We start from the raw sequence: 27,445 nt of genomic DNA on the forward strand, positions 1-27,445 counted from the left end.
TTCTGGCAGTTGAAGTCCACAAGTCTTCAAGCTGTCAGGTTTGAAGACCCTAGGTTTTTGTTTCCTAAAGGGTTAGGGATGCAAGGATCTTGTAACTTGACAGCTTTAAGACTTGCGTGCTTCAAATGCCAGAGTTTATTGAAACTAAAAACAGTGTACCATCCTATGTATTTTCGGTTTTAAAAATGTGGCTCTCAAAATAAATTTCAATCGTGGTTTTGGCGAGATTTGGCTCAGTTGAAAAAAAAGGTTGCCCACCACTGGTATAGGGTTTCCTGCCTAGGCAGGGGGTTGGACTAGAAGACCTCCAAGGTCCCTTCCAACTCTACTATTGTATTGTATTGTATTGTATTGTATTTTGTGTGTGTGTGTGTGTGTGTGTGTGTGTGTGTATGTATGTATTTGTGTTACAACCCCTGGTATGCCCAAATACGGGAGGAAGCTCACTACTCCCCCTTTCCGTTGTGTTCCATATGTAACACAAATACATACCTATTTCCCTGGCTCAGCTGATAAGGAGGAGATCCTGTGGCTTAGTTGCTAAGACTCCTGCCTAAAATGTAATACAGCCCAGGTTCAAATCCCAGGTATGGCTAGCTGATGAGAGCTAAATAGCTCGAAATAGATCTATACTAGTCTCCCTTTATTTATTTATCTGCACAAATACAACACAAATATAAAAAGGCAACATTAAAAATAAAAAAATATGGTTTTCTGCCTGGATGGTTTTCTGTAATGAGCCGAAGGACAGAAAGAGGGAGTAGTGAGCTTCCTCCCATATTTGTGCATACCAGGGGTTGTAACACAAATACATACTTATTTCCCTGGCTCAGCTGATAAGGAGGAGAGCCTGTGGCTTAGTGGCTAAGACTCCTGCCTAATATGTAATACAGCCCAGGTTCAAATCCCAGTAAGGGTATGGCTAGCTGATGAGAGCTAAATAACTCGAAATAAATCTATACTAGTCTCCCTTTATTTATTTATCAGCACAAATACACACACACACACACACACACATATATATAGAACAAAAAGGGAATACATTTATAGAAAAACAATGTATGAAGTTGTCAACCATCTTTGCTTTGACAGAAGTACAATATGGAAATGAGAGAATAGAGTGGTTTTCAAGGATAAAAAGGTATAGAGAAATAGGACGAACAGGATTGCTGTAAATTACTTTGAGCTCAGTTCCTTTTCTTTAATTCAGAATTTTTCTTTCTGGGAAGGGAGCTTTGGAGGTCTTTGTTGATGCACATCGCATCACGCTGCTTACCCGCTCAAGGGAATGATGTGATTGGCAGGTAAGTACATTTAGTTTAAACTATGGTTTCATCTACGGGTAGCTTCAAGGGCCTATGGCAAAGGGGTGTGCCATGCTCTATAAATGCAAACTTTCAGGGAGAGATTTAGATTCTAAATCAGTGATAGCGAACCTTTTCGGCACTAAACCGGAATGTTTGTGCATGCATGCATGTGCGCTGGAGTGCCAGAAACCTGAAGACCAGCTGGCCGGCGTCTGCATGCCTGTTTTTTGGGCATTTTTGGCCTGTTTTTTGGGCTGTTTCCAGGCCATTTTCAGGCAGTTTTTCTGGCCATTTTTTTTTTGTAAAGAATTTTATTGGTTGTAAAACATTTATGGGGAAAAGGTAAAAAGGTACATAGAAAATTGTGGTAGCTCCCATGTCACTTCTGGTTTGCTCGGAGAATCCTTTTGAGCGCTCCAAAGACTTCAGGGAAGCCTCCGGACGGTCCCTGAAGCCTCCGGAGGGCCTCCGGGCGGCGGGGGAAGCTCTTTTCGCCCTCCCCAGGCTCCTATAAAGCCTCTGGAGCCTGGGGAGGGCGAAAAAAGCATGTAAAAATGGGGGGTCGCGTGTTGTGCGTGCATGCGCACTGGGGGGGTCGTGCATTGCATTATGGGTGCGGCACGCCCGCACACGACCCCCCTGTGCTCCCCCCACTTGTGGCACGCGAGCCAAAAAAGGTTCGCCATCGCTGCTCTAGAGTCTTCCTCATCCTCCAGAGCAGTCCCATAATAGTCTGAGCTGTCCACCAACAGCTCAGCCGGCCGCTGCTGGGCCACAACAAGAACATAGACCATCAGCAGAGTTGGAAGGGACCTTGGAGATCTTCTACTCCCAACCCCTTCTTCAAGCAGGAGACCCTATACCTGTGATGGCGGACCTGTGGGCATGTGCGCAGTCGCCAGCTGCTCTTCTGATTTCCGGTCAACCATCAGAACTCTCCTTAGTTCTAGGTTGCTGTTCTCTTGGTTAGTTTCCAACCATTGTTTCTTGTCTTGGCCTTCTGGTGCATTGGAGAATAGGTTGACCCCCCCCTCTTCTCTGTGGCAGCCCCTCAAATATTGGAACACTGCTATCATGTCACCCCTGGTTCTTCCTTTCGCTAGACTAGATATACTCCTAGACGAGACATATAGGAATATATGCACAGTGCTGCTTTTCCTAATCCCAATGGATTCACTTCGAAGCTGCAATGATTAGCTTAACAATGATGGGAAAAAGATCTGTTTAATTGTGTCTGACTCCTGGTGACTGTATCGGCCAGGTCTTTCCATATCTCCCAATCTAGCACTGCTTCTTTGACTCACCCAGCAGTTGCCTTACTTAGCAATGGAAATTCTGATCCCAATTCATAGCTGTGAATTGCGGGTTGTCTGTATTAAATTCGGTTGGTAAGCGGATTCAACAAATTACAAGTAGCTTCCAACAAGTAGCTTCTGAACTGTTTGGAGTTATAGAATAACAGAGTTGGAAGGGACCCTGGAGGTCTTCTAGTTCAACCCCCTGCTTAGGCAGGAAACCCTATACTCTTTCAGACAAATGGTTGTATAATGTCTTCTTTAAAACTTCCAGTGTTGGAGCATTCACAACTTCTGGAGGCAACTTCTGTTCCACTGATTAATTGTTCTAACTGTCAGGAAATTTCTCCTTAGTTCTAGGCTGCTTCTCTCCTTGATTAGTTTCCACCCATTGCTTCTTGTCCTGCCCTCAGGTGCTTTGGAGAATAGTTTGACTCCCTCTTCTTTGTGGCAGCCCCTGAGATACTGGAAGACTGCTATCATGTCTCCCCTAGTCCTTCTTTTCATTAAACTAGACATACTTTATTTATTTATTTATTTATTTATTTATTTCTTAGATTTTTAGACCGCCCCTCTCCCAAAAAGGGACTCGGGGCGGTGTACAGTCAATACAGTAAAACCAGTCATAATAATTAAATACATTTAAGCTACATTTAAAATACATTTGGAGGGGGAGATAGGCTGTACTAAGAAATAAATACCTAAAAACATCACAATTAAAACCCCAAACCCTAAAATAAAATAAATCCCTGGGAGGTAAAACTAAGAAAGTGCCAGGCCAGCTGATTGAAATAGGTGAGTCTTTAACTTTTGCCGGAAGGAACGGAGGTCGGTGGTAGTTCGAATGTCTGGGGGGAGGTCATTCCAGAGGGTTGGGCCCATCACAGAGAAGGATCTACTCCTAGGCGTCGCCCGCTGGCATTGCCTAGCAGACGGCACCAGGAGGAGCCCCTCCCTGTGTGAGCGGATAGGTCGCAGGGACGTATGTGGTAGGATGCGATCCTGCAGATAACTAGGTCCTCTGCCATGGAGCGCTTTAAAGATGGTGATCAATACCTTGAAACGCACCCGAAAGGCCACAGGTAGCCAGTGCAGCTCGCGCAGGAGAGGTGTTACGTGGGAGTAACGTGTACTTCCCATAATAACCCGCGCGGCTGCGTTCTGAACTAGCTGCAGTCTCCGGATGCGTCCCAAGGGAAGCCCCATGTAGAGGGCATTGCAGTAGTCCAGGCGAGACGTCACCAGCGCATGAGTGACCGTGCGCAGGGCACTCCGGTCCAGTAGGGGGCGCAATTGGCGCACCAGGCGAACCTGGTGGAACGCCCCCCTTGCCACGGCTGCCACATGGTCCTCCATTGACAGCCGGGCATCAAGGAGGACGCCCAAATTGCGCGCCCGCTCCACAGGGGACAGTTGTTCGCCCCCTATGGCCAGCGATGGAGTCAGCTGGCTGAACCGAGGTGCCGGTAACCACAGCCACTCGGTCTTGGAGGGGTTGAGTTTGAGTCTGTTGTCCCCCATCCAGACCCCGACGGCTTCCAAACACCGGGACATCACTTCGACAGCCTCGTTGGGGTGGTTTGGGGTTGAAATATACAGCTGAGTATCATCAGCGTAAAGATGGTACTCAACCCCAAAACCACGGATGATCTCACCCAGCGGCTTCACATATGCGTTGAACAGGAGAGGCGAGAGGACCGACCCCTGTGGCACCCCACAAGTGAGTGGCCTCAGGGACGACCTCTGCCCCCCTGTCAACACACATTGCTTCCGGTCGGAGAGGTAGGAGCCGAACCACCGCAAAACGGTGCCTCCGACTCCCATCCCCTCCAACCGGCGCAATAGGATACCATGGTCGATGGTATCAAAAGCCGCCGAGAGGTCTAATAGGACCAGGATAGAGGAACAACCCCTATCTCTGGCCCTCCAGAGATCATCAACCAACGCGACCAAGGCTGTCTCAGTGCTGTGCCCGGGTCGGAAGCCGGACTGGCGTGGGTCTAGATAATCGGATTCGTCTAGGTGTCGTGGGAACTGCTGCGCCACCACATTCTCAACAACCTTCGCCAAGAAGGGGAGGTTGGAGACTGGACGATAGTTAGCTAGCTCCATTGGGTCGAGCGAAGGCCTCTTGAGCAAGGGTCTCACCACCGCCTCTTTCAAGGCGGTTGGTAAGTATCCCTCACCCAGTGAGGCGCTCACCAGGCCCAGGAGCCAGCCTCGTGTCACCTCCCAGGCTGCCAGTACCAGCCAGGAGGGGCACGGGTCCGTTAAACAAGTGGTGGGTCGCAGCCGTCCACGCAACCTGTCCAAATCCTCGGGGGCAACAGAGTCAAACTCCTCCCAGAATGGTCTCTCAAGACTCGCTGTTGGCGGCTCGTCTGGTCCACTGACGGAGGGCCACCCGCTCCGGATCTGATCAATTTTGTCCTGAAGATATTCCCCAAACTCCTCTGCTCTACCCTGTAAGGGTGTCTCCCGCGCCCCCTGCGATAAAAGGGAGCGAGTCACCCTAAACAGGGCGGCAGGGCGGTTATCCGCGGACGCAATAAGAGCAGCACAGTGTCTACGTTTGGCCGCTCTTATTGCCACAAGGTAAGTCCGCAAATAGGCTCTTACCTGTGTTCGGTCAGATTCGGAGCGTGAGGACCTCCACCTGCTCTCTAGACGTCTCCTGTGGCGCTTCATCACCCTAAGCTCCTCAGTAAACCAAGGAGCCCGGGTGGGTCGATGCCGCAGGAGAGGTCGCAAAGGCGCAACCCGGTCCAAGGCCCCAGTCGTCGCCCTATTCCAGGCAGTCACTAGGTCCTCGGAGCGGGAGCGGGACAAGGCTACAGGAATTGGCCCAAGCTCCGTCTGGAATCTATCAGATTCCATCAGGTGCCTGGGGCGGTACCAGTTTATAGAGTCTGGTTCCGCCTCCTCGCGGTGGGGGATAGCGCCAGGGAAGTCCAGCCGGAGGGATGAGTGGTCTGACCATGACAGAGGCGTGATGACTAAATCCCCTATTCCCAGATCACTCGTCCACTGTTCAGATACAAAAATGAGGTCCAGTGTGTGGCCCCCTTCGTGAGTGGGGCCCTGCACTAATTGGGTCAGGTCCATGGCCGTCATGGAAGCCATGAACTCCCGAGCCACCTCGGAAGCCGCTCCCGTTGACGGCAAGTTGAAGTCCCCCATGACCAAAAGTCTGGGAGTCTCAACTGCCGTCGCTGAGATTAGCTCGAGGAGCTCGGGCAGGGCTGCTGATGCATAGCGAGGAGCCAAGTATACAATCAGCAAGCCCCACTGCCTCCCTGGGCCCCAGTTCACACCAAGGGACTCACACCCGGGTATCTGAGGGACAGTGAACTCCCTCGGCTCTAAACATTCCCGCATAACCACCGCCACCCCTCCACCCTTACCCAGGGCCCGAGGCTGATGGAATGCACGGAAACCCGGTGGGCACATTTCCACGAGGGGTAAACCACCCTCGTGGCCCAACCAGGTCTCTGTTATCCCTGCAAGGTCTAGCTCCCCCTCTGAGATCAACTCATTAATGAGGGGGGCCTTGTTGGTGACAGACCTTGCGTTGCAAAGCATCAGCCGCAGGCCCTGGCTCTGTAGGACCTGTCCACCTAGACTGCAGGGGTTGGTACAAGCGACCCAGTTCCTGCAATGGTTCTTCATATGTTTTAGCCTCCAGTCCCCTTATGACCTGACCAATATTAACTCGCAAGCCAAACATTTCAGAAAGCACACCAAGTGCATTATGGCAATATTTCACAGCCTGGTGGCTGCACTGAACTGCCAAGAGGAACACATCAAATTAGCCTAAAGTTCTCTGCGCACAGCAGGGAGAAAACATTAAAGTAGGTGCAATGGACACCTTCAAAATGTTCAAGTTGTGCGTTGATACAAGCCAAGCACTGCTCTTTTTCTGCATGCCAAAAGGGTAGGGTTTGGACTGCAATTCTACCCCCATGTTGCAGATTTTCACCACACCTCTCGGGCAGGGTGAATTTTGCACGTCCTTTTTAGAATCCTCTCCACCTTATCTGGCATCTGCAGCAAACCACAGGGCCAAAATGATGTGTACAAAGTGATGCCAAAGTGTAAACTCCACCCTTGTTCTTCCATTCTGATTTGTGATTCACGATATGCTGTATGTTTCATAATTTGCCTCTCCTTGCTCCCACCTACTTCAGCCCCACAAGGATATAAAGGATGATAAGCCACGGATGAGTCATCTCCAAAATGCAACAGGTAAATAAACAACCATTTCCAGCAGACACAAACCACACTCCTAAGAGAGTGGGAGAGTGGGAGAGTGGGAGAGTGGGAGAGTGGGAGAGTGGGAGAGTGGGAGAGAGAGAGAGAGAGAGAGAGAGAGAGAGAGAGAGAGAGAGAGAGAGAGAGAGAGAGAGAGAGAGAGAGAGAGAGAGAGAGAGAGAGAGTGGGAGAGAGAGAGAGAGAGAGAGAGAGAGAGAGAGAGAGAGAGAGAGAGAGAGAGAGAGAGAGAGAGAGGGAGAGATTTAAACTCTCTGCTGCCCTCCAGTGGCTACATATGTCCATCAACTTCTATGATCCTCCTTTTAATAAAAACCCACTAAATCAATGCCCAGCTTCATGCCTCTTAGGAAGCTAACATGCTGGTTGGAAAGGCAATACAGTAGCCTTCGGTTCCATCCATTTACTCTATGAGAAGGGTATTCTTTTGCCCGCAGAATCGCATGCTGCCCGAAGAAACTTGGCCTGCTAAATCTCAAGGAATATGTGTGCAAGTATTCTCTCCCTGCTGTGGACTGGCTGTTTTCAGATCTAGGTTAGAGATTGTGAAACCTAGACTTCAGAGATTACAGCAGGGAATTGGTGCAAACCAATATAGAGGCTTGATGTTTAATCCAGTAAAAGAGAAGACTGCGGAGAAATATGACAGCTGTCTTCAAGTGTCTATCATGTAGCAGACAGGGCAAAACCATTCAGAGTTGTTTCAGAAGACAAGAAAGGAAGCAGGATGTTTCAATTTACTGCATAAGAAAATAGACAGATTGGACATCAGAATTTTTTTTCCTAAAATTTAAGAGTTGTTTAATACAGGAAGTCCTTGGTTTATCACCAATTGTTTAGGGACTGTTTGAAGTTACGATGGCACTGAAAAAGTGACTTGTGATTGTTGCAGCATCCCCATGGTCACGTGATCAAAATTTGGATGATTGGCAACTGGCATGTTTTTATTGCATTTATTTACTGCAGACCAGAAACTGAAAGACGCTTGCTCCTGGGGCGGAAAGCTATGGCAAACCTAGGCAGCATACTAAAAAGCAGAGACATCACCCTGCCAACAAAAGTGCGTATAGTCAAGGCTATGGTTTCCCCAGTTGCAATGGATGGCTGTGAAAGTTGGACCATAAGGAAAGCTGAGCACCAAAGAATTGAGACCTTTGAACTCTGGTGCTGGAGAAGACTCCTGTGAGTCCCTTGGATTGCAAGGCGATCAAACCGGTCAGTCCTAGAGGAGATCAACCCTGAGTGCTCTTTAGAAGCCCAGATCCTAAAGAGGAAACTCAAATCCTTTGGCCACCAAATGAGAAGGAAGGACTCCCTAGAGAAGAGCCTCATGCTGGGAAAGATTGAAGGCAAAAGAAGAAGGGGACGACAGAGAATGAGGTGACTGGATGGAGTCACCGAAGCAGTTGGTGTGAGCTTAAATGGACTCCAGAGGATGGTAGAGGACAGGAAGGCCTGGAGGAATGTTGTCCATGGGATCGCGATGGGTCGGACACAACTTCGCAACTAACAACAAGAACAAATGTTTTTATTGTGGTTGCAGTGTCCTGGAGTTGTGTGATCACCTTTTGTGATTGTCTGACAAGCAAATTCAATGTGAAAGCCAGATTCCTTTAACAACCATCTTACTAACTTAACAACTACCAGTGAGTCACTTAACAACTATGACAAGAAAGGCCATAAAGGGAGCAAAACTCACTTCACAACTGCCTTGCTTAGCAAAGGAAATTTGGGGTCATAAGGTGAGGACTATCTGTAATGAAACAGATTGTCTTGGGAAATGTGGATATTCCTCCACTGGAAAGATTTAAATTGAGGCTGGACATCCTTCCACCAGAAATATTATAGTAATGGATGGCCACATTGGCAGAGTGTTGGACTAGATGACCTCTAGAGTTCCTTCCAACCAAACTAGACTATGACTCTGCTATTTGCACAGATCTGAAGATGGATAAGGCCTTTTCTTTTTTTTCTTTTGCTAAAGGAGTATTTCTCAACCTTGGCAGCTTTAAGAGGTGTGGACTTCAATTCCCAGAATTCCCCCACCAACCTAACTCCCAGAATTCCCCTGGCAGTTGGATTGGTGGGGGAATTTTGGAAGTTCATGCCCACCCTCTTAAAGTTCCCAAGGTTGAAAAACACTGTGGTAGGCCATCACTTTTAAAAGTTTGTTTCTCTGGCTATTTTGGATCCAGGATGCCTGGACTTATATTTTATATAGATGTTAAAGAGCCTCCCACACCAGCTCCTAGACGGAACACACAACAAAGGAGAAGCGACAGTTATTAAGCTAAAAGCATTATCTAAAGATCTTGGCTTTCAGGCAGGGCTTGCGACTCAGACATTTTGGGTTATTAAACGACACTTTAAATCAAACGGGTTTTCCTTTGGGGCTGTAATCTGGACAGCTTTGCTGCTTTGCCTTAAAAGTGCGGCTGAGGAACTGTCTGGGTCAGTGGTGAAATTCAATTTTTTTTACTACCGGTTCTGTGGCCGTGGCTTGGTGGGCATGGCAGAAGAAGGATATTGCAAAATCTCCATTCCTTCCCCACTCGGGGGCCAGCCAGAGGTGGCATTTGCCGGTTCTCCAAACTACTCAAACTTTCTGCTACTGGTTCTCCAGAACCTGCTGAATTTCACCCCTGATCTGGGTGTGTTGGGGAACACAATTCCTTGTGGGTGGCGGAATTGCTCAGAGGCTGCCTAGCCCAGTTTCTGTCTGAATCAAGAGTCTCTCAACCTTGGTAACGTTAAGAGGGGTGGACTTTGTTGGCTGGGGGGATTCTGGGAGTTGAGGTCTACTCCTCCTCAAGTGGCCAAGGTTGAGAAACATTGTCCTAAACAAATCAAGGTAGGCTTAAGTGTCTTTTGATTGCTTCCATTTCTGCGCAAATGCCCCTTAGGTAAAGGTACAGGTTCCCCTCGCACATATGTGCTAGTCATTCCTGACTCTAGGGGGCGGTGCTCATCTCTGTTTCAAAGCCGAAGAGCTAATGCTGTCCAAAGACATCTCCGGGGTCATGTGGCCAGCATGACTAAATGCCGAAGGAGCACGGAACGCTGTTACCTTCCCACCAAAGGTGGTTTCTATTTTTCTACTTGCATTTTTTACGTGCTTTCGATCTGCTAGGCTGACAGAAGCTGGGACAAGTAAAGGGAGCTCACTCTGTTATGCAGCACTAGGGATTTGAACCGCCAACCTTTCTGATCGACAAGCTCAGTGTCTTAGCCGTTGAGCCACCGCTTCCCTTTAAAATGCCCCTTAACCCTTGCTTATTCCTTCCATTTGCAAGATTAGCTCTGCCTTCCTTCACAATAACTGCTTAAGTTAAGCCCCACCAGATTTCCTGTTTTAGGCAGCCACTGCCGTCTGCCCAATAGCAATAGCACTTAGAGTGCCTTACAACCTTCTCTAAGCGGTTTAGAGTGTCAGCCTATTGCCCCCAACAACTGACCTTGGAAGGGGCCTTGGAAGGATGGAAGGCTGAGTCAACTTTGAGCCTGTCAGGATCGAACTGCCAAACTACAATCAGCCGGCAGTCAGCAGAAGTACCCTGTTTTTAACTCTTGTTCCTTGTTAGATGTTGGTCCGTAATAATTACCTTTGCACTCCTTTTTTTTCTCCTTACAGAGATCTGAACTCCTTGCTTCTTAAGGTGGGCTTCCCTCCTCTCAGACTATCCCTATTCTTTCCTCCTCTTCCTCTTTTCCCTTGGGACACACATCATGTCCCCCCCTCCTTTCCCAGGGGATGCCACTGTCCCCTTATGTTCTGCTTGCAGAGAAGAGAGAGGATTTTGGGATAAGTCTGGTTCTTAGTTATAGCATGAAGTACGTCACCTCCGCCCCCTCCTTCTATATTCCTGCATGGGGGAGCTAGGCTGAGGTGTCATGGATAGCCTCAGCCTCCGTAACCTTGTTCGGATCTCATTTTGAAAGTGCAAAGCAGAGTAAACGCTTCAGGCATCATCTTTGCTTTCAAGGTCCTCTCCGAGATCTTAGAATTTATTTATTTTTATTTTTTGAAAAAAGGGTTAGCCGTGGTTCAGGATTTCATGTCAGACCTGGAAGCCATCTTTTAAATTGGGGCCTTCAGGCCTGTCCCCCAACCCTCCCATTTTCCCACAGTATAAAATGTGGCAGGACTCCAGGCCTGAATATTTCATTTAACTGAGAAATGGGCTGTCGGCTTTGGAAGCCATATGAACATCGGAAGCTTCTACGCTGCCACACTCTTCTGCCTGGGAAGATAGGAGGAGAGGATTTAGTAGAGGGAATGTAGTTAGACAAAATAGCTGTCAGGCCTGCAGTCATATTCCTTTTAGGATCTTTGGCCTGCCACACTCTCTATTATTTTACTATGCTGTTTCATTAGTGGGGGAATTGGGAGAGGGAATAGTAAGGAGTAGAATGCGCTTGTCAGGCCTGTAATTCTGTTCCTTTTAGGATCTTTGGCCTGCCACATATTTAAAAAAAATATATAAATATTCTTATGCTGTTTCATTGGTATAGTAGTTGGGAGGGGGGAATAGAAAGGAGTAGGATTGTGGAATGTTAGGTCCAAAATTTCTAGGTCCTTTCCCAATAGAAAAGATAATTAACCCAGTTACAGTTCGACTCAGCCTACCCACTGTCTTAGGGAAAATTTACTCGGTATTCCATTGTAGCTTATTGAAGCCGGTAAGGGGGTCTAGCACGAGACCATCCACCCAAACTCCACCTCCTCCCGTAGTGGTAGAAGGGGAAACACATTATGAAGTGGAAAAAATATTAGATTCCAGGCTGTATAGGGGTCGCTTACAATATTTAGTGCATTGGAAGGGATACCCTTTGTCAGAAGCTATGTGGGTGAAAAGTTGGGATCTGAAAGCAGATAAATTAGTGAAACAATTCCATGAGAAGTTCCCTGATAAGCCAAAGGGTCCCCCTGGGGGGGGGGGGGGGAAGAGGTGGTTAAATTTTAATAGGTTAACTTTTATGTTATTCTCTTTTCAGGAAACGTTTTTCTCTTGAGGAGAGGCCGCCTGTCAGGCCTGTAATTCTGTTCCTTTTAGGATCTTTGGCCTGCCACATATTTATTTATATAATATAAATATAAATATTCTTATGCTGTTTCATTGGTATAGTAGTTGGGAGGGGGGAATAGAAAGGAGTAGGATTGTGGAATGTATTGTTATGGATTTTCTTAGAAGCTCAAGGTCGTCTTTTGTCTCCACACCTCGACACCTGGCCGGAAGAAGAGGGGTGTACATGCCAGCGTGGAAGATGAAGATTGGACCATGTGATGAATTATGGGGTGTGGGGATAGATGATGAACTTTTAACTGGGTGAACTCACAGGATGTACGTTAGAGTTGAAATTTCACAGCATAATGCCAAAATGTCTGTCTTATTAAATTGGAGTTTTAAGGATAACTTTGCCTTGGACAATGATTTAATTCTGCATGATATTTGGAACACTGACAGCGCTGTTGTCAAAATAAGACATTCCTTTCTTATTCCCAAGGTCATTCTTTGTTTCTGCACCTGGCCGGAACTGGATGGGTGGAAATGCCAACGTGGCAGTGGAAGATTGGACCATGTGATGGACTTGCGGGTGTGGGGACAAGATCATGAACTTTCAACTGGGTGGAAAACCCAGGAAGCTTTCAGATTCGGATTTCCCACAGATGTGCCAACAGGTCTCTCAATAAATTGGAATTTTGAGGAAAGCTCTGCCTTGGACTCTGATTTAGTTTTGGATGATATTTGAAACGCTCATAATAGCATTCTTCTGTTCGGTCAAGGTCATGGTATTCCTGCACCTGGAGGAGGAGTGGGTGGAGTGATGTCTCAAGTTGGGACGGATTGGGATTGGACGAGGTGATGGACTGATGGGTGCAGGGGATGGGTCCGGACTTTTGATTTATTGAGGGAAAGCCCCGGAAATCTCAGATTTGGGTTTTCCCAGATGTGCTTGTATACCTACTCTAATAAATGGGAACTTTGAGGAAATGCCTATCTTGGATTGGGGTTTTCCGGAACGCTGACATGGGCTTTCTTAGTGTTTGTCCTGCTTAGCTGTGTGATGCTAGCTGCACTTGTTTGTCCTTACTGTCAAGCATATCCATGCATGATGCAACAAAGTCCCCCCCTCTTTTTTAAAAAAGCTGGCTTGTTGCAGAACCCCCACAATGATTTGGGCTGAGTGATGGGTCCAAGGTCACCCAGCTGACTTCCTCTGGTGAAATCTCCAGCTAGACTGGAGGGAGGTGTTAAGAGGGGTCCTAGCTTAGAGTCCTTGCATTGCAGAGGCCAGGCCTCCACAGAATCCTTGAAGTCTTATTCCCTTCCCAAAGGAATCCAGTCAATCTGGAGAGATTCTTGTAACACAAGTGAATACCAATGAATCTTCTGCTTGAATAGAATAGAATAACAGAGTTGGAAGGAACCTGCTCAGGCAGGAAACCCTATACCGTTTCAGACAAATGGCTATCCAACATCTTCTTAAAGACTTCCAGTGTTGGGGCATTCACAACTTCTGGAGGCAACTTCTGTTCCACTGATTAACTGTCCTAACTGACAGGAAGTTTCTTCTCAGTTCTAAGTTGCTTCTCTCCTTGATTAGTTTCCACCCATTGCTTCTTGTTCTACCTTCAGGTGCTTTGGAGAATAGTTTGACTCCCTCTTCTTTGGGGCAACCCCTGAGATATTGGAACATTACTATCATGTCTCCCCTAGTCCCTCTTTTCATTAAACTAGACATGCCCAGTTCCTGCAACTGTTCTTTATGTTTTAGCCTCCAAATCCAAGTGTGGCCTATCTATTTATCTACCCACCCACCTGATGACGCTACCTAGTTTGGTAATGAAAGGCCTGCAAGAAAACAAGCACAGAGAGCAGCGAGGGCCCCAGTACAACCCTGAAGTTCAAATAATCTTCTCTTCTATCAAAAAATAAACTTGAATGGGTGGAAATCAATCTCACAGGCTTCCCTGCTGTTAACTGTGTTTTGAATGGCCAGATCACCCTCCCCCACCCCCAATATTTATAAAACTAGAAAGACCAAATGTATGGCAACCTTGAGAAAGTAACTACAATTCCAGAATGTGCCCAAATTAAAGGGTGGCTGTCATACTTATCAGCAGGGACTAATAGACATTCTAGAACAGGGGTCTCCAACCTTGGCCACTTTTAAGACTTTTGGACTTCAACTCCCAGAGACTGAAGTCTGAGAAGTCTGAGAGTTGAAGTCCAAGTCTTAAAAGTGGCCAAGATTGGAGACCCCTGTTCTAGAAAGGTTTTTAATAAAATGACTTAGCTGTCTTCAAACAACCGATATTCAGGGGGTACACTGCCTCTAAACATGGAGTCTTCATACATTAGCCATCATTGCCTGATGCCTTCCTCTCCCAATCAATGTGCTTAAAGAAATTATTCAAGGAGTTAAAGAGAAACAAGAGGGCTCCAAAGTTGAAAACAACAGGAATATTCATGGGGGGGGGGGGGAAATGAAATGAAAAAGCAGCACTGATTTTCACAGGAAGTAAGGCAAAATAGGGTGGGAGGAAGAAGATCATGCTCCGTGATTGGCAAGTGTCAATCTCCGAGTTTCTTTACAAGGCTTTGTAATGATCGAGAAGAAATTTCTCTCTCCATCTCAGGATTATTGTTGCAAGCCAGGTGGATAACACTGAGCTACCTGGGTAAATAGTTTGAAGAGCTCTAAGGCGGCATTCTAATAAAGACGAGCTCTGCTTTGCATGTAGAATATCCCAAGGGATGGAGGGGTGGGGAAGGAAGCAGGAATTCTGAGTCAGGGTCACCATTGTCACTTTCTCAAGACAAGAGGCAGACAAATTGCCCTGTCAGATACATGGCAGCTTCCAACATTCCTGGCTCTAACCAAGCGATGCTGCCGTATTCTCACAGAATCCCCAGGGGAAAACGCTGGTTCCATCATTCCACTAAAAATGGAAGGCAAGAGATGAGATTCTTAGCCGCCTGGTAAGTCGTCCGGGGTGGTGGTGGTGTTGTCTGTGACAATTCACTGTAGACAACTCACCACAGCCATCTCGCCGCAGGGCAACTGACCGCGGGATGAGAGTTACATTCATATCAAAGAAATGGTGGAATAGAATCATTAAAGGACGTAAAAGGAAGGACGGATGTGAATGGCAACCATTAAAATGAATTTTGTTTAAAATTGTTAAAACTGTCCCGCGGCGAGTTGGCGGTGACGGGTTCTCCTGCGGCAAGCTGGTTCGCGGTGAGTTGGCTCTGGGAAGTTGGCCGCAGCAATCTGTCCCATTCTTCTGATCCAAGCCATGCTGGCCAGGCAGAGGTTAAGGAGGCTCTGTTTATAGCTCCCTTATTGCAGTCACAAAGGACCCACCTCCATCAGGTCAGCTTCCCCTGCCCACTGGCCCTGGGACTGCCTTTGTCCTCAGCCCTTGGACTCTCGACTCTTGAGTCCGTGTCCTCCCCTTCGGATTCCGGTTCCAATTCCTCCTCATCCGCTGAACCAGGATCTCTAATAGCGCCATGACACTAAATTCCCTGCCTTGATAAAATAAAAATGTGGCACTGGGGTGGGTGGGTGGGAAACAGGCAGCTGTGACTGAAAAAGGGACCCTGCTGTCTCGACCAAGAGCTGTGGGGGTTTAATTCCCCCACAGCTCTTGGGAAGAGTCATAAGAGCTACGATGGCACAGTGGTTAAGAGTGCAGTACTACAGGCTACTTCTGCTGCCTGCTTGCAATTTGGCATTTTGGGGGGCGTTTTTGCCTTGTCCCAGCCCTGCTGAAGTCTGCAGAGTGCTGCTGGAGGCTGAATGAAGGCAGAAACGTTTTTTTTTTCTTACTTATCTCTTCGAAATCTTGTGCGTCCTATACACCGGTCCGTCGGTACTTACGAGGTGGATATGTAAGTCTAAGTGCTATTGCTAGTCCCTGCTCTGTTTAAAAGTCCAAAAAGGAGAGCTTCTTGTCTCCTCCGGAGGCCTAGACTTCCTTTTATGCATGGCTAGGAAATGAAGGGGACAAGAAAGCTGGCCCTGCTAAGCAGAACGAATAGCTGCAGTTCAAAACAAATGGAATTATGTTGCCTTCCTTATGCCAGATGTCTCCCTCAATATCGCGGGCTGCCAATTTGGAGCAATTGAGCCTTGAAAAGGGTAAAGTCATCATCTGGATCTGGGAGAAACAAGCTGAGGACCAGGGGTTCCCCCCCCCCCTGCCTCCCCACCAAGGGCTTGCTAAGGACAGCTTTCTGCTTCTCGTCTCCCTCCCACGCAGAGCGTCAAAGCTGATTCCACTTTCTGGGCAATTAAGAGAAATCCCTGCCTTTTCTTCAGTTTAGGGGGGGAAATAAAATAAAATAAAGCCAATTGTTCTTGGGCAACGATTTATGGATGCAGTTCATGCTTGGCAAGACCCAACTTCTTTCCAGCCAGATGTTGCTGGGAAAATTCAGCCACAGGGCCATATGGTGAAGGAAAGCGGTTTTGCTTTTTCTCCATGGAGCAATGCTGCTCCTGAACATGTGGCCTTACATTGTTTGCTCTCGTTTTAGGCCCCATTAATAAGACCGCGAAAAGCAGCTCGCTGGATCAATTAGCGCCATCCAGAATTACCCACCCGATAGTCTCCAAGAAGTCTGTAAACAGGGCTTGAACAGCTAAGCTCCTTTTATTTGTGACTTGCAATTGGGGTTCTGAGATGGGACTGTCCCTGAAGGTGAACATTTCGCTTAATTGCCATTCCACTTAAGCCCAGCATCCTCCTTTCCACTGGTGTTTAGCAGATGCTCTGGAAATCTCCCAAACAGGACACAGTGGTAGAGACAATTTACTAGGAGACAGACAATAGCATTAAAAGGGGATGGGGTGGGGAAATCAAACACTTGTGTTAACAGTTTTTTAAATGTTTTTTTTTTTAATGTTTAATACAACAAAGAACAATTTGGCTGAAGACTGAACCGGAGGGTTTTTTCCCCCCTCTAAAGAAAGAGAATTAAACAAGATAACCCAATGAAAGTAAATCTGCTACACGGCAAAGGCATCTTGAGGTTGGTGCTGAAACCGGCAACCGTACAGAAGCCAAAGGAACCGTCTTGAAAGAAGCCTAACTAAACATCCGGTTGGCTAAACACCTGGCCATAAGTTGGTAGAATGATGGACCAGGCAAAAAATCCACAATTTATTCTGCAGGAAGAGTAGCAGTTCAGTTAAAAAGAATCCCCCCCCCCTCCAACTCTTTTTTTTGCTGATCTCTGTCCGTAAAAAGATTGTTTTTTCTTTTTATCATGCCAGGTTATCCTTGCAGGGAAGGTTTCTCCACCTTTTCCAAATGAGGAAAAAAGGATGAAATATGATCTTCCCCATCTCTCCACCCCCCCATCCCCCAAGTAAGATCTTGAGGGCAGGAAGCCTCTGGGCTCAGTCCAGCTACACGGGTCATTCTTCTTGCTGATCAATTGTCCCTCTCCCTGGCCCATTACAATGAGGGCAGTTCCACCTATTGAGTGTGATGCATTCGAAGCCCGTGGTTGTCCTCAACCCCCAGAAGTTCTCAGGTAGAAGAGGAGTTCTAAAGCGGCCACGTGATTTCCGACTGGAGAAAAGGGGATGATGGCATCTTGAAGAACATCTACAGTTGGTTCTGTTTGAGGAATGAAAGGATCTTGTAGGATGTAAGTACACTGTAAAAGAAAAGGGGTCGTCTCTTTTCCCTAGCTGGGTTATTCTCCTTCCATACTGTCTGCTGTTACCCATAAAGATATTTTTTGGGGGGTAGGGCTCCTCCCAAAACATCTAGATGCTACAGACTTCCATGTCCAGCCCTGCAGTTAGACATGGTTATGAGAGGGTATCTCTGCAACCGTATAAGTTCCCATCAAACGTTGTCATGGAGGAAATGGCTGTGTCCAACATGAACCCCGACTGGCTTGTCTCTCCTTCCACCTCTAACCAGGCTTCAGAAGCTGTTCTATTTGGTGGAGGTGATGATAGAGCTGGAGAAGTCAAAGAGACTCTTGTTGATCTTCAGCAGGGTGTTGACTTCCTCCTCCAGTTCTGTCACCTGAATTTTCAGTTGCTCTTGGTCGTCCATCAAATTCTATGACGAGAGAACAAACCATGTTAAGAATCTGGAAAGGGGGGCATAAGGGGCCAACCTACCACCTGTCTTGGTCCTTCTGCCTCTCAGCAACTTTAAGACGGGTGGACTTCAATTCTCAAAATTCTGGGGGATTCTGGGCTTCGAAGTCCAGCCATCTTAAAAGTGAATGAGATGGAAAAGGAATGACTTACCAGTGGTAGGATTAAGTTCTGCAAGAATTGGGTCGATTTTGCTACTTTAAGGGCAAGAAAATCACCAGACTTTTAATGGTAAAAAAAATGCCTTCTCTTGTGTGGTCGAGGGAAGAGAAAGGAATTGTTTATACAGGTACTCCTCAACTTACAGCCACAATTGAGCCCAAAATTTATGTTGCTAAATGAGAAATTTCTTAAGTGAGTTTGTGCCATTTTACGGCTTTTCTCGCCTCAGGAGTTTTGGGATCTGTAAGGGCAACAAAACAGGTGAGGAAATACTGCAGCCACCTAGCCAGGTCCCCACCTGCTAAGGCCAAAGCGGAGGTTAAGACAAATGACTTTTCCCAATGCACTCGTGTGCTCTTTCGTGACACAGATACAAGCAGTCCTCAACTGACGACTGTAATGGAGCCTGCCCATTATGGTCGTAAATCAAGTTGGTCCCAACAACTGACCCAATGTTGCAATCTTTGTGTGGCGGTCATTAAACGAATCCTGCAGGACTGGGTTTCTGCCGATAAGAAGACAGAAATGCCAATTTTCAGCAAAAAATGCCACGAAATGTGGACACGCGGTCGCAGGACGCTGTCAACAGCTGATTACTGAGTGCCTGCAATACAGTCATGTGACTTCTGTGCTGTGCATGATCGAGTTCTGTTGCAACTATTCCCGGGGAGGCCCGTGGGACCTTTGACCAGTTGCTAAGCGACCGGTCATAAATCGAGGACTACTTGTACTGCACACCAGGTTTGGACTAACTATCCTGGGTCCCGACACTTATGCGGGATTGCAGGCAGGAGGGTGGGTGCCAGGGTGCCTCACCTTTTCTCTTGTTGAGCACATCTGGAGATATAAGCGCTCTGTCCTCTCCAGGTAACTCTCTCCCGAGCCCTGTGGAAGACAGGAAAAGAAGAAGAGAGGCATCCAAGGGTTAAGCCTCCTTAGAGATGCTTCAACTGAGTGGTGCCGAAGGGAGCCTTAAGTCAAAGCTGCACACTTGTTTTACAAGGAAGCCTGGTGAAAGGAACAAGCGATCTCTTAAGTAGCTCTTGACAAAACGGTGAAACTAAGGAATGGATCATCTCTTAATGGATGGCTGGGTTTAGAATTCGGGAAAGGAAAGAAAGATTAGCCAGGAGGAAAAGTCACCGATGGGTTTTACCAAGAAGGCCTTCTTCAGAATGAGCTCACAGGGTAAGTGGGACTGGACAAAACAGACCAGGCTAATGAGGGGGTCCTTGGTACTCTCTGAGCTTGCTTTTTTTCCTTACAAATATTTCATTACCCTAACTAGGTAACATCACGCTAAGAGCCGCGGTGGCGCAGTGGTTAAAGTGCAGTACTGCAGGCTAATTCTGTTGGCTGCTAGCTGCCTGCAATTTGGCAGTTCGAATCAAGCCAGGCTCAAGGTTGACTCAGCCTTCCGTCCTTCGAGGTGGGTAAAATGAGGACCCAGATTGTTGGGGGGCAATAGGCTGACTCTGTAAACCACTTAGAGGGGGCTGTAAAAGCACGGTGAAGTAGTATATAACGGCTATCATCTATTCTATTCTACTCTATTCTACTCTTGTGCTATTTGCTAGGATAATGAAATGTTTGCAAGAGAACGAGCAAGCTCAGAGAGCACCAAGGACCCCTCATTTCAACCCTGAGCTACAAACATTCTCCTCCCTTGAGACCAGACTAAGGGTAGCTTTTATCAACCCTGACCAACCTCCCCAGATTTTGACCAATGCCTACCAGAATGCCAACAGCAGCACCGCTAGAACAAAAAAAAAGTACTTTTCTTTCCTCTTACTCAGCATGGGGCAATCATGCTTGATCATTGCAGCATCCCCATGGTCACATGATTGAAATTACAATACAATACAATACAATAGTAGAGTTGGAAGGGACCTTGGAGGTCTTCTAGTCCAACCCCCTGCCTAGGCAGGAAACCCTATACCGTTCCAGACAAATGGCTATCCAACATCTTCTTAAAGACTTCCAGTGTTGGGGCATTCACAACTTCTGGAGGCAACTTCTGTTCCACTGATTCATTGTTCTCACTGTCAGGAAATTCCTCCTCAGTTCTAAGTTGCTTCTCTCCTTGATTAGTTTCCACCCATTGCTTCTTGTTCTACCCTCAGGTGCCTTGGAGAATAGTTTGACTCCCTCTTCAGACGCTTGGCATCTGACTCAAATTTATGACGGTTGCCGTGTCCTGGGATCATGTGATCCCCTTTTTACGACCTTCTGACAAGCAAAGCCGGATTCACTTAACAACCCGGGTTACTAACTGCAGTGATTCGCTCAACCTTTCTGTGGCAAGAAAGGTTGTAAAATAGGGCTCACCTAACAACTGTATTGCTCAGCCACAGATATTTTGGGCTCAATGGTGGTCGTAAGTTGAGAGCCAGCTGTATGGCCAACCCAAAACAAAAGAATGGAAGATCTAATTTAGCTCAGGGTTGAACTGGCCAATAGGTGCTTTTTTTCAAGAGGCAACTGGACTGTCTGGCTTTTCTCTGAAGATGTTTCGCTTCTCATCCAAGGAGCTTCTTCAGTTCTGACTGGATTGGGGGGAATGCAAGGACCATCCAGTCAGAGCTGAAGAAGCTTCTTGGATGAGAAGCGAAACGTCTTCAAAGAAAAACCAGACAGTCCAGTTGCCTCTTGAAAAAGCACCCTTGGGACAAGCGTGACCTGGAGGACTGAGGATCCACATAGACATTCAGGGCTGAACTATGAGGTTCTTGGTGCCTTCTGAGGTTAGTTGTTTTCTTGCCGATGTCTCACGCTGGGGGAACATTAGTGTGAAGGAGAGGGAGGTGTTTCAAATGGTGATGTTATTTTACCTGATAATGACATTTCTGCTGAAAAGACCACACCACCTTTATTATATAACCTCAGACAAATTGACAAAAAAAAAAAAAAAAGGGGGAAATCATGAGTTGGGTGGGATCTGATCCAGCAAGCCAAGGCTTTTCCTTAAGACTTTGGAAGACTTTTCCTGCTGCTAAACCCAAACAGCTACAGGTAGTCCTCGACTTACAACCACAACTGAGCCCAACATTTCTGTTGCTAAGTGAGACGTCTGCTAAGCGAGCTTTGCCTCATTTTACGACCTCATTTTCTTGCCACAGCTGTTAAAGTGAACCACTGCAGGTGCTAAGTCAGTAACACGGCCGTTAAGTGAACCTGGCTTCCCCCACGGGGTCAGAAAGTGGCAAAAGGGGATCACATGACCCCCGGGATGCTGCAGCCGTCATAAATACGAGTCCGCTGCTAAGCGTTTCAATTTTGATCAGGTGACCGCGGGGATGTCGCCTCTAAAGAGCCGTAAGTCGCTTTTTTTTCCCCCTGAATGCCCCTGTAACGTCAAACGGTCACTAAACGAACCGTTGTTAAGTCAAGGACAACCTTGCATTGGCCAGATTGTGGATAGTTTGAATTATCCTCCACTGCAAGTGGGAAGAAGGAGGGGTTCAGAAGGGAAGAGGGTGCCCTTCAAGCCGCCTTCCATATTTGCGGTGGAGACCAAAGAAAGTCGACATCCTGGAGAAGGAGAGAAGGACACCCCCCCATTCCACCCCCCACCCCCTTTGCACCCCAGTGAATGACAACAATTCATCAGGAACTCCAGACACGCAACCTTGAGAGCTGCTGCCGTTCTAATTCGGGAGCCGACACGGCGCTGATAAAAGGAGACAGCCGATCTTTATCTCTCGCAGGATGGCTCCTGGGATCTGCAGAAGCAATCGGGCCCTCAAGCCACAACACCCCCCCGCCCCTTAGAAGACCTAGCAATTGGTATTATTGCTGTGTCTTCTGAGATGAAGACAGAACGCCACCGAGGTCTCCCCCCACCCCCCTTTCTCTTTTATGAGCCACGGGGGAGGGAGGGGGGAAAAGCACAAGCAACTTCGCTGCAATTAACACTTTATGGATAAAAACAAGCAGGCAGGAGTTTCCCCCCTCCACTCCCTGTTTCTTCGAAACCTTTTCGTGATCCATGATGAATGTATTTATGACGACTGTGACCATGATGGTTACTTATATCTTTTATGTACACGGAGAGCTTAGGCACCGAAGGCAAATTCCTTGGGGGGGTCCAATCACACTTGGCCAACAAAGAATTCTATTCCATTCATAGAATGAAATGGGGTAATATTGCCAATGGTATATGGCTAATATGATGTGATGGAAGCAGATTAACACTATTAATTGTGGATAATTAACGAAGTGAAATGTTGACTATACAAAATTAAATTTGAGGATATATATCTGGGGTGGCGAACCTATGGCACTCGTGGCACAGGTGGCACACGGAGCCATTTGTCAGGGCACGCAAGGCATTGCCCTGTCAGCTGGCCAGCGCGCGCATGCTGAGTTCAGCCTTTTTTAAAGCCATTTTTCGCCCTCCCCAGGCTCGAGGCTTTATAGGAATCTGAGGAGGGCGAAAAGAGCCCCCACCAGCCCCCTCCTGGAGGCCCTCCGAGGGCTTCAGGAGCTTCCCTGAAGCCTCTGGAGCAAAAAAACCAGGCCTATGGGCAAACCGGAAGTTTGGGAACAGACTTCCAGTTTGCTCGTAGGGTCGGTTTAAACCCTCCGGAGGCTTCAGGGACCTTCAGGAGGCTTTCCTCAGGTTCCTGAAGCCCCTGAAGCCCCTTCCCTCAGGTCCCTATAAAGCAGTGGTTCTCAACCTTCCCAATACCCCAGACCCTTTAATATAGTTACTCATGTTGTGGTGACCCCCAACCATAAAATTGGTGTCTCTGTTCCTAAGACCATCGAAAATATGTGTTTTCCTATGGTCTTAGGCGATCCCTGTGAAAGGGTCGTTCGACCCCCAAAGGGATCCCGGCCCACAGGTTGAGAATCACTGCTATAAAGCCTCTGGAGCCTGGGGAGGGCGAAAAAAGCATGCAAAAAAATGGAGGGTTGCGTCTCTCATGCGCGCATGCGCACTGGGGGGGTCCACACATTGCATTATGGGTGCGGCACGCCCATGCAGGATTACCCTGCACTCCCCTCCCTTATGGTATGCGAGCCAAAAAAGGTTTGCCATTGCTGTTATATGTTATCGATAGTAAAACAGAATAATCGATGGAAATGAAATGTTAGATTTGATTAACTTGGAGGGGCAAATAATGAAACTGTTTATATATTAAGAAGAAATTAAAGTTAAATTGGAAAACGTGGAAAGAAAATAAGATGGCTGAAATTTGAAAAGGAAATATGATGTAAAATGAACTATGCATAAGAGAAGATGTAAAAGGGGAAAACCCAAGCGACACTTTGTTTATAAAAGAAGTTAAAATATGTAACAAACAAACAAAAACTTTGTTTAAAAAAAGAATTCTATTCTATTCTATTCTATTCTATTCTATTCTATTCTATTATTTCCATTATCTGCAGCCAAAAAAAGTGAATACAATCCTGGGTTATATAAACAGAGGCATAGGATCAAAATTACATGGCTTAGGTCCAGGGTACCTTCGAGACCACCTACTGCCACCAGTAGCCTCCCACCGTCCAGTACGATCCCACAGAGTTGGCCTCCTCAGGGTGCCGTCGGCCAGGCAGTGTCGGCTGGTGACCCCCAGGGGGAGAGCCTTCTCTGAGGGAGCGCCTTCCCTCTGGAATGAGCTGCCCCCGGAGCTTCGCATAATCCCTGACCTCCGGTCCTTCCGACGCGCCCTAAAAAGTTGGCTTTTCCAGCAAGCCGTCCTGGCCTGTTAATTTTATCTCATTTTTAAAATGTTATTGTCCTATAAATTGGTTTTTTTTTTGATATGTATTTAATTTCTTTTTAACTTTCGGGATGTGTGTTTTTTAATGTTGTACGCCGCCCTGAGTCCTTTGGGAGAAGGGCAGCATATAAATCCAATAAAACAAACAAACAAACATGAAGTATTAGCACCACTTTATTAAGGCTTACTTTAAGGCCACACCTGGAATACTGCATCCAGTTTTGGTCACCAGATTACAAAAAAGATGTTGAGGCTTTTGTTAAAAAAAAAAGTGCAAAGAGCAGCAACTGATTAAAGGCTTCATAAAACATATGAAGAAAGGCTGCAGGATTTGGGTTGGGCTAGTCTAGAGAAAAAAAGGACTAGGGGGGACATGATAGCAGTATCCCAGTATTTGAGTGGCCGCCACAAAGAGGAGAGAGGTCAATTTATTTACCAAAGCAACGAAGAGGGCAGGACAAGAAACAATGGATGGAAGCTAATCAATATATACAATACAATACAATAGTAGAGTTGGAAGGGACCTTGGAGGTCTTCTAGTCCAACCCCCTGCCTAGGCAGGAAACCCTATACCGTTTCAGACAAATAGCTATCCAACATCTTCTTCAAAACTTCCAGTGTTGGGGCATTCACAACTTCTGGAGGCAACTTCTGTTCCACTGATTAATTGTTCTAACTGTCTAACTGTCAAGGAGAGAAGCAAGCTGGAACTAAGGAGAAACTTAACAGTTTAGGACAATTAACCAGTGGAACAGCTTGACTTCAGAAGTTGTGGGTGCTTCTTCACTGGAGGCTTTTAAGAAGAGACTGGACGGCCACTTGTCTGAAATGGTATAGGGTCTCCTGCTTGAGCAGGGGGCTGGACTAGAAGGCCTCAAAGGTTCCTTCCAGCTCTATCCTCATTGATCCCCGTGCCAGATGAATCAATCTCAGGATTGCCTTGAAGAAGGGTTCGATTGATACATGGTTGGGAATTTACGGACAGCCATAGTTAGTCATTTGTTTCCCAATAAATTACACTGGCGCTGGAAAAAAAAGTGGTTTAAGATCAGTCCTCGCACTTATGACCATCGCAGCAACCCACGGTCACATGATCAAAATCCAGGTGCTTGGCCACTGGCATGTATTTACAATGATGGCAGCATCCAGGGATCACGGGATCACCATTTGCGATCCTCCCAGCTGGCTTCCCCCGAGCAAAGTCAATGAAGGAAGCAGGATTCACTTAACGACTGCCTGATTCACTCAACGACTGTGGCAAAAAGGTTGTAAAAGCAGGCCTGACTCACTTAACAACAGAATTTCTGGTCCCAGTGGTAGTCATAAGTCGAGGACTACCTGTATTGATCCCAGTGGGCAAGAAACCCACCCTTATCTAGCCCCTCCTTGCCTCTTGCTGAGAGAGATTTATGATGAAGCCATAAAGTGACACATTCCCCTCCCGGACCCACATTACACACCTCAATGCATACCTCAGGCGACACCCCTCATGACTCAGCCTTATGCTGAGGTACAAAAAGTACTGCACAATAATAGCAACATTCATAAATTAATTAAGTTGTGCCCAAGAAACTTTTGAGTTGGACGTGCAATTTTAAAATACCTATATTTCCTTTTTTAAAATGCTTTTGTACCCCTTGAATCACTTCCCTTTGGCTGGTGACAAATGCATCTTTGCTTGTCCGGCAAATGCTGTGGAAGGCCCTTGCAAGTTTGTCTGGTAAGGTGTTGTCAAAGATTACATATAATTCTTGTTCCATTTAGCTGGCTATGATTTATTTATTTATTTTTTAAAAGCAATGGACCATTTCTGAGTCCTCCCTACTTGGTTCGTTAATAAATGTGGTCGGTTGGTAACTAGAATAGAATAGCAGAGTAGGAAGGGACCTTGGAGATCTTCTAGTCCAACTAGAAAGCAGGAAGTTTAGGAGGAAACCCTACACCACTTCAGACAAATGGTTATCCAACATCTTAAAAACTTCCAGTGTTGGAGCATTCACAACTTCTGGAGGAAAGTTGTTCCACGGATTAATTGTTTTAACTGTCAGGAAATTTCATCTTAGTTCTAAATTGCTTCTCTCCTTGATTAGTTTCCACCCATTGCTTCTTGTTCTATCCTCAGGTGCTTTGGAGAATAGTTTGACTCCCTCTTCTTTGTGGCAACCTCTGAGCTATTGGAACAATGCTATCATGTCTCCCCTAGTCCTTCTTTCTCTTAAGCTAAGCATACCCAGTTCCTGCAACCGTTCTTCATATGTTTTACTCTCCAGTCCCCTAATCCTCTTTGTTGCTCTTCTCTGCACTCTTTCTAGAGTCTCCACATCTTTTCTACATCGTGGCGACCAGAACTGAATGCCGTATTCCAAGTGTGGCCTTACCAAGGCATTATAAAGTGGTATTAATACTTCATGTGATCTTGAGTCTATCCCTCTGTTGATGCAACCTAGAACTGTGTTGGCTTTTTTGGCAGCTGCTGCACAACTGTATGTGATGTAATTCATCAGCCTAGCCTTGAAAGAGATTTGAGTCATCTATGAGCTTCATCTTCACACCATTGTTATAGGAGTTAGGCCAGGGATATCCAACCATGGCAACTTTTAACTCCCAGAATTCCCCAGCCAGGATGCCTGGCTGGGGAATTCTGGGAGTTGAAGTTCACAAGTCTTAATCGCTTGTAGTGAAAAGGGGTTTTTAGGTTGTCGGTTTGAGCTCCGAGCTTGGCAATTTGGTTGCAAACATTTCATCACCACTTGAGGAGACAGCGTCAGTGCGCTTTTGACTTGCGCTCATCAGTCAGAACGCTGGCCTTTAAATACCTGTTTACGTGATAGAAATTAGTATGAATGTTGCTTGTTCATCTACATCTGGGTAGGGGTCTTCTCCTTTTTCCTGGGAGGGGAGGCAGCTCATCCATTTAGTTTTAGAGGCTCCAGTATCCCGAGAGTTTAGCTGCCTCCCTGACTCTGCAGGCTGAACCTTCAGCCTGTTTGTCACAATTCTCCCTTGCCCTCACAACAGAGACTGCCTAGCCGACTTCGCCACCTCCCAGGGGACACGCTAATTCTCTTTCAAAGATGTCTACCTAGCGTCTCAAGGCAACGAGCCTCACAAATTAATTGCCGTTTGTCCAACGACAAAGGGCTCTTTCGTCTCTTCCCTAACCTACAATCCATGGATTTGATTTTACGATCTCCCCCTTCCCTCCAATTCTAGCTGTACGAGAGAGGGGGAGGGAAATAAGAAAACCCACAGAGAACCCTACCTACCTCTTCCCGCACCATGCATAATTGCACCATAAATAAATCATAATAATACATACATTTATTCATAAACTTATTTATAGGCTGCAGTAATTCAATATATAATCCTCTCGTTTAAGCCAGCCTTTTGTCTTCCTGGTTCTCTCCTGAAACAATGGGCTGGATTCAGTTCCCATCATCCCCAGCTCTGTGGGCTGGGGATGAAGGTAGCTGAAGGATAACCCAAGGACTGCCGGAGGGGGATTGCCCAGTGATTTCTGTCAGTCCTATGTCTCTCGATATTGAAA

At 46.7% G+C, this 27,445-nt stretch overlaps 1 protein-coding gene across 1 annotated transcript in view; it reads right to left on the bottom strand.

Annotated features, from left to right (window-relative positions):
• Positions 1 to 16,764: 16,764 nt before the first annotated feature.
• WDR18 (WD repeat domain 18) overlaps positions 16,765 to 27,445 on the bottom strand; it is an 80,210-nt gene continuing 69,529 nt past the window's right edge. Inside the window, exons 9-10 of the mRNA XM_081935853.1 lie at positions 18,986 to 19,054; positions 16,765 to 17,966 (exon numbers count right to left, since the gene is read on the bottom strand). Of these exons, the coding sequence (XP_081791979.1) occupies positions 17,838 to 17,966; positions 18,986 to 19,054 (198 nt within the window). The 3' untranslated portion in view covers positions 16,765 to 17,837. The remainder of the gene's footprint in view (positions 17,967 to 18,985; positions 19,055 to 27,445) is intronic.

Source organism: Natrix helvetica, assembly GCF_964273705.1.
Source record: "Natrix helvetica genome assembly, chromosome: 1".
Lineage (NCBI taxonomy): Eukaryota > Metazoa > Chordata > Lepidosauria > Squamata > Natricidae > Natrix > Natrix helvetica.